At 37.8% G+C, this 7650-nt stretch overlaps 1 protein-coding gene across 1 annotated transcript; it reads right to left on the minus strand.

Annotated features, from left to right (window-relative positions):
- Positions 1-3793: 3793 nt before the first annotated feature.
- Positions 3794-5156, minus strand: LOC112168054 (AT-hook motif nuclear-localized protein 15). The gene has a single exon (XM_024305168.2). It carries the CDS (start codon positions 4994-4996, stop codon positions 3974-3976), a length of 1023 nt encoding a protein of 340 aa, XP_024160936.1. The 5' UTR covers positions 4997-5156; the 3' UTR covers positions 3794-3973.
- Positions 5157-7650: the final 2494 nt, after the last annotated feature.

A 7650-nucleotide genomic window follows, 5' to 3' on the forward strand; every position in this document is an offset into this window, starting at 1 on the left:
CACTCACCGGCCCCTCCTTGGACTCACAGCCGCTTATCATCGCTTCTGAAAATTCAAGGGATGCAATTTTCAACTCCTTCCTCCGGAAGCATGCGACCGCCTCCATGTTAGTAGACCAGGTCACCACCGCCTCTGCAGATCTGACCATCTTGTTTCGGGGACCAAACCAATAATCAATCGCCGCTTTCAACCTGCAATAACCTATCCCACCCAGCCCTGCATTCTCAGAGATCACCTCTGTCATCTTTTCCAATATCACCAGATCCATCCACTTCTTCGTTTTCAGTCTCCCTCGTTTGGGCCTTAAATCAGCCATTTTGGCAGTCATACCATCAAGGGTCATCTCCAAGTAAACTATGCGTTCCAAGGCGAGATCGGTCTAACAAGGGGTAGTTGCATAACAATCCGCGATAGCACTCAAATGATGTTGATAGATGATTGTCGAGAAGAAGCGACTTTGGAAGGCTGTGAACGAACAGTCGGGTGTGGAGAGGAAACCCTCACTTAGAGAGGAGGCCGGCACCAGGCTCCATGATTGAAGCACCCTGCTCAGGCGGCTAGGGTTTAGCAGCCTCCGAAGCATTTTTCTTAATGTCTTGAGATTTTATTTCAATAGTTCTAGTTACCTATTTTACTCTAATGAGGACCTTATTTATCTTAATGAGGGCTTTTTTCTAGTTACCACATGAGTCCTTAAAATGGTAATATGAGTCCTCAAAGTGATAAATATAACATAAAATATGACATGTATGAGAAATGTTAACGTACCATAGTTTTATCTAGTACCAACATAGAACACTCTTGCTAAGCCTAACCATTTTTTTGCAATAAGTATGCATCTGGTTAAGATACCAAATGTTGGAATCTGTAAAAGGTACTTCGGTTACTTATATATTCTTTCAAACATTTGTATTTGCTATAGTTAAACATATAACATACCTGCAGCATTGCACGGGGTTGATATCTATTAATTCTTTATTTTTCTTCTACCAACTTAAAAGATGTTAAAGCTTTGATAGAGCCTTCTACAAACTACCAAATAAATCACTATTAACCAACTTTTGCATATAAAATTTATTAATCCAACACCATATATAAAGCCTAACTAAGAAAGCTTATAAATGTTCAACCAATGTAATGGAGTTTGAATTTTCCCATTTAATTGCTAATAACTTGATTCCACCGTAGTATCAATTGTGTCTTGTTGTGCATAGTGGATAGATGACATGTTAGTCAAACAGAACAAAGAGATTAGGAATTTTCTGATATATTGATCTTCTCCAAGGATGGAGTACATATACAAAGTATACACAATCCTAATAGGAAACTAATTACACCGTGACATTCTCCCCCCTTAACTACATAATATTCTCTTTAACTGTACAATCCTAATTATACTACAATTCCTACAATTATGGAGAGTGACTCACGCCAACAATGTTGTGCATTTTTTCAAAGCACAAGTAAAGACTGGGAATGCCAAATCCAGTACAGGTTTTCTCAAGGACTAAAAAATCAAAATTTTTAGTGATATTTCGCCGAAATTTTCATTTTTTTCACTTGTGGAAATTTCCGTAACCTTCCGTATAGATTTCAAAGGATATTTTGGAAATTTCCCGAAATTTCTGGAAATATCACGATATTGGTGATATTTTGCGAAATTTTGGGTATTTTTCTGGAATCTTCCATCCACGTGGGCCGTGGCTGAATTTCAAATCAAAAAATCAACAAAGTCACCAAGGCTCGAACGTTGGTCACTCCATTGCTCTTTGAGAGCCTTGACCAACTTTGCTGCACATACACTCATGTTATTTTTGCACCATTCTAATATATATTCAATTAGCCTACGAATCTAAAAACTTAGGTACATGTCCAATCAATAACTAACATAGAACAATCTATTACATTTTGAATTTTATTTACCAAATTTTCAAAAAATTTACAACAACATTTCAATTTTGAACTTCTATAATTAGGGTTTAGGGTTCCACTCATTCCTTGCACCGAAAGAACAAAGTTTCTTTCTTCTTTCTTCTTTCTTTTACTACTTCTTCACTCTATAATTTTGGTAAGTAATAAGTTAATATTATTAACCTAACCATTTATTTCTTATTGTTCATTTTATTGTTCTAATTAATTGACATTTACTACATTTAATATTTGGTATCTTAATACATTCCTTAATTTACTTAATTGGGTTTAGGGTTTAACTTTATTTGCATACCTAATTGCATATCAATACTTAATTGCATACCGTATTTGGGTTAAACCTTACTTAATTTATGTGCAGGAATTTTGATAAGAAAATACAATGGCTAGTGGCAGAAGTAGACGTGATCCTGCATGATCCCTACTATAACTACCAGCACCAAAACCCGCAGCCAATCCTCCCGGACCCATATGGTTGGCATGTAGGTCAATACATGCAAAACTACAGAGGGGAGGTATCATTTAATGACTATTCTTCACAATACACTCAAGACTCTACATATAGAGATGATGAAGATAGTGAAGATTTTTTACCTCATAGGTCTTCTACGTGGTTCTAAGTTACTCATGTAATTCAAGATGTAATGTATGATATGTATAAAGAATATATATAAGGCGTGATGACCTAGCCTCCCATTGGGTTTTCAGCCATCAAAAAAAAAATAGATGTTTATTTCAAAAAATTTCGGAGTTGTCAGAGATTCAGCATTTACCGTTTCATCTTAAATTATTACAAATTACTATATAACAATGTTTATTCAAGGTTTTCTTTTCATATATATTAGATAACTGATAAAACAAACATATCCAAAAGTTTCACTTAAAATTTCCATATATTTCTTGATTTTTTATCGAAATCGATATATTCTTGAAATTTCCATTTTCGAGACCATCGATATTTCCTCGAAACTCAATATTTTAGTCATTGGGTTTTCTGAGCTTTTGACAACCAAGACGAAGGTACAACAGTTAATACAGTGTGTGTGGTAAAAAAGATAGAAGTCAATGCAGCTTTTGATTGCTTCAATTCTCTTAAGATTTAGATTCCCGTGAAAATGACTTGACCAATGCTGCTACAAGGACCGGAGGACTGGGATCTGTGATCCATGTACTTGAATGTTCTGAGTTGCGCGTGCTATCACTTTACAGTGTTTGGCAGGCACCTCTACCACAAAGAACCATGACCATGAGTTCATCACCGTTGCCATGCCCAGCTCGACATGATGTACTTACTGTGGTAACTCTTTAATTACTACTCACATAGTCACATGCATTCAAAAGAATGGATCACAGATTCAGAGGTAGTAGTTAGCTACTGGGTCTGGGTCTGGGTTTGGACTCTGGAAGCTTACGTCTGAAAGGTAATTATTGCATAGTGTGAACTGTGAAGGTCGCATCTCTGAAAGCTCAGTTTGTTCTAAAGGAAGGGTTTGACGGAATACTGTTTACCATAGGCTTTGTATTGTTCTAGGTCAATATTTGTGTACCCAGTAGTGACTAGTCAAGTCAAGGCTTCTACGTTCTGATCAATCAGTTGCAACTTTCAAGAAGACAAGTTTGATGTCGTTGTACGTATCTCTAACCCATGCTTTGCTTTTGCTTTGGACATGGTAAAAATGGTCCCTTCCCGATGTCCTGAGTCCTGACATTATTTCACTGCCCTCACAGACAGTAACAACAGCATTGCCCAAGGCTCTCAGCTAGCATTAGCACTAGCACACTACAAATGCACAACCCAAATTAACCACACTATTAAATTCATACATTCCAAGGGTTAAGGGTAGAAGTTGAACACCATTAATCATGCATAACGCAAGCTAATCACAAATACGGTTTACCAAATGCTTAGTTTCCGAACACAAAAGACTGATCAAGCTAGGCACTCTATAGCTAGGTGATCGATCAGTGATGATGATCATGACATGAAGCAACTAAACAACTTGAAGGACATTGTATATAGATGATATTAGAAAGGGCAGTAATACTAGTAATGAGGAGGAAGAGGAGGGCGAGAGGGAGGACCACCCCAAGGCTGGACTAGTTGATCATGGTGACTATGAGAGACCTGCAGGCAATTCATGGGCTGTGGACTCACACCGCCACCGTAAACACACGTGGACATGGCCGCCGCAGTAGTAGCACTACTCGAACCAGATCCAGAACCACCACCAAAACCACAGCTAGTAGTCTCATGAGCATGATTTACAACAACACTAGCGGTAGCACAGCCACCCAATAACAAGGAAGGCTTAGTATCCTGAGTATCATCATCATCAGATTCATCACCACTAGCAAGACCAGGGCCAGCCGGCAACTTGTGAAACCTAGGATTGAGAAAAGTGGCAGCCACAACCACAACCAGACTCGCCGCTATGACCTGGCCTCCGACAATCCCTCCAAACACCTGGCCTTGTGATCCTGCCAGAGATATTCCAAAGGAACAAGTAGCGAGAGATTCCATAAACGATCCCGACAGACTGAGCAGGTTAAACGGCCCGTGAAGCGACATAGCCGGCGCCGGCGCGTGGTGGGACTGGAGCAAAGGGCGTCGGAGTGTCACGCTTGAGACCGAGCCACAACCACTTAGCACGGTAATCCCTAGCCGTCTTCTACGCGCGTACTGCACCAGGCTCTCCACCACATCCGACCCGGCAGAGATCTCGATCACCACTGACTGCATGCCCGACTCCGACTCCTTGTTGATCACAATCGGAGGTCTCGGCCTGTTCTTCGAACCCGGGGGTCTTCCTCTCGGCTTCCTGCTCGAACTTGCCACCATCATCATCTCCCCAGCTCTACTTGGTGATCCTCTTCCTCTCAACTCCACGCCGCTAAGCTCATGATGAGGACTTCTGAAGACCGGTTCGAGCTTCACCACCCTGGATGATGATGATGATGATGATTTTCCACCACAAACGCCGGCCATGCTCTTGGGGCTGTGGTCGGAGTCATCGTCGTCGGAGTTGAGAGCAGAGAAGTTTAGGCCCTGGCCGCCGTAGTCTGCCATTGGAAACTAGCTAGAATGATAAGAGTCCAATGGCACAGAGAGAGATTTAGAGAGAATTGAAAGACACAAGAAAAGCGCTCAAGTTATATGCAGGGTTCAAGTCAGGAGGTACTTTCTGACTCTGAGTATGAGCTAGCTAGCGAAGCTAGTCAGGTTTCATTAATTGATTGAGAAGAATGGATACTGGCCCCCTTGTGGACCCAATTGCACTACTATTGCTTGGGCGGAGTTACAGTGATGGACGTGCTGGAAGCAGCTACAAGTCTTAGCAACTGTGCTATTGTGCCATTGCGGGACCCACATTCCCTTCAACTTCTCTTCTCTTCTCTATTACTTCCCGAGCTTCTTGTTTTAAAAATTCAAGATGAACAAAAACAAAAATAAATTGATAGGAACCGCTGTTATATTTGTTTTTTTTTTTTTTTTAGACAGAAACTCATATTTAGACTAATATGTGAGCGTTAATGTGCTAGCGAATGGTACTGATTCTTTCTAATTTATTTGGCTTCGAATGTGGGGCACAAATATATTAAATTATATATGTACCATTTTGGCTCTTAAATTAATAAAATCTTCTCTTACTCAAAAATAAAACATTTAAACTGAAGATAGATTCAGTGTAATTGATTTGGTTGTTGGTCACTAACCACTAACTAAAACAATGACATTGATTTTCTATTTTTCAAAATTAAGCGGAGGGTACGCATTTAGTTGAGGTGTTATTATTAATTGTATATTTAAAACTGTTTCTTTCTTTTATAATTTTTTTATTTCATATAATTTTTAATGTTTTTATTCAGATTATTCAAAAGGGTTTGAAACCCGGACTCTCTAACTGATAACATCGGCTCAATTTGAGCTTCTACTTTGTTTGATCGAGGCTGCAATGATCTAATGGATTCCTCACGCTCTATGTCGTCGAATCTATTTTGTTGGTCATGTTGATTTGAAGCAAGTTTAGGCCTTCTGGATTAGCTTGCTTTTTTGGGGTGTGGGGTGAGGATTCACTTGGACTCAATTGGAGTAGCGCACCCAATTGGGTTTAAGCAAAGCTATGAAATATAGCTAGAAAAGCCTTAATAATAATTTGACAAGTTTTTAAATTGTTTTTAGTTTTATTTTTAAATAGTGTACATTGATATTGGGTTTTTTTTTAAGCCTTAATTGAAATTTTTTTTTTTTGTGGGAATAATGACAATATATTTAATTATAATGACCGTTAGAGCAACTCTAATAGCTTCCCTATAATTTTTGTATAATAGGGAAGCAAAAGTAAAAGCTTTAGCATATTTTTCTTCTCCAACTCCAACAGATTCTCTATTTTACAGCAATCTCTAAAATCTCCATATTCTTCCTTAAATTTAAGAGATTGCTGTAAATATAGGGAATTTGGTTTTCTCTTTCCTCACTTTCTCTAAAATATGGATAATTATAGGGAATCTGTTGGAGCAAAATAGTCTAATTTTTCCCTAAAGTAAAGAAAAATCAAAATATGGGGAAGCTGTTGGAGTTGCTCTAACATGTTAGAGAAAGCTGAAAAAATACTTGTCCATAAATTCGGTCAAAAAAAAATAATATAAGAAACAGTTATCCACGTGACAATCATGCAATGAATCCGTCGAGCCAAAGAAAACCATTTGTTATATATATATATATATATATAGACAGTCTAGCTTGGCCGTTGAACTAAACTGAACATTATTCCAATTTGGTGTTGACTCTTTAACGATTTTGGTATTGCTTATCCAAGGTGCTTTAGAACCAAAAGTAGTGTTTTTTTTTTTTCCTTGAGGTAGGGCTAAAATGGTTGCTCTTAAGGCATAACCATTAATGAAACCATAGAATATAACGGGAGGACATAGTGCCTAAACCTCGTATTACAATAAACCATAAGAGAATATCCCTAAATAATATCAAGAGTCTCTACCAATCTTATGTATTCTAACACGCACCAATGAGCAAATCGCGCACAACTGGATACTCTAATTGCTTTACAATTTTGGTGGCATATCAGAAAGATAATGCTCCCGCAAAACCATAATACACTAAAACCAAGTTTCCCACTATATATTTTCTGTAACCAAAAGTATTTTCTGGGTCTAGATTAGGTTGTTTGGTAAAATTCTTAATATCAGCCTTTGACCCACTTTAGCTTCTCCCAATTGAGAAATTGAGAAGCTACACTTCATTTTTAGCATTTATGACAATTTACCCAACCATAACACTTTTTTATTACAACTTACCAAAAATTCAAAAGTTGCTTTTTCTTCTCACAGCACTTTTAAAAGCAGTTTATTAAACACTCAGTCTCCTTAGAGCAAAATCAAAAATACTTTTTCTTATAGAAAAAGTTTTCTAAGGTGCTTGTTCTCACAGCAGACAAATAGGGCCTAAATATTGTTTTTGGTAGATCCCAAACCCTTCGTTGTAGATGACATGTTGCCATTTCATTGTTATATTCCAAATATGACCTGAAATTTTAAAAATAACTAAAATTAGTCTCAATTGTATACTACAGTAAAGTTAGAAATAACTTCTTCTTTTTTCATCCACAACATTCTTTGTACATATCTTTACTTGGATGTGGCTACTGCCACCCTACGATTTGCTTATCTCACTCTACACATATTTGTGTTGAAATAGTTTTTTACCCT

This window comes from Rosa chinensis, chromosome 5 (assembly GCF_002994745.2).
Source record: "Rosa chinensis cultivar Old Blush chromosome 5, RchiOBHm-V2, whole genome shotgun sequence".
NCBI lineage: Eukaryota > Viridiplantae > Streptophyta > Magnoliopsida > Rosales > Rosaceae > Rosa > Rosa chinensis.

Excerpts from the sequence above, each read along its gene's own strand:
- LOC112168054 (XM_024305168.2), bottom strand. The coding sequence starts at position 4,996 with ATGGCAGACTACGGCGGCCAGGGCCTAAACTTCTCTGCTCTCAACTCC.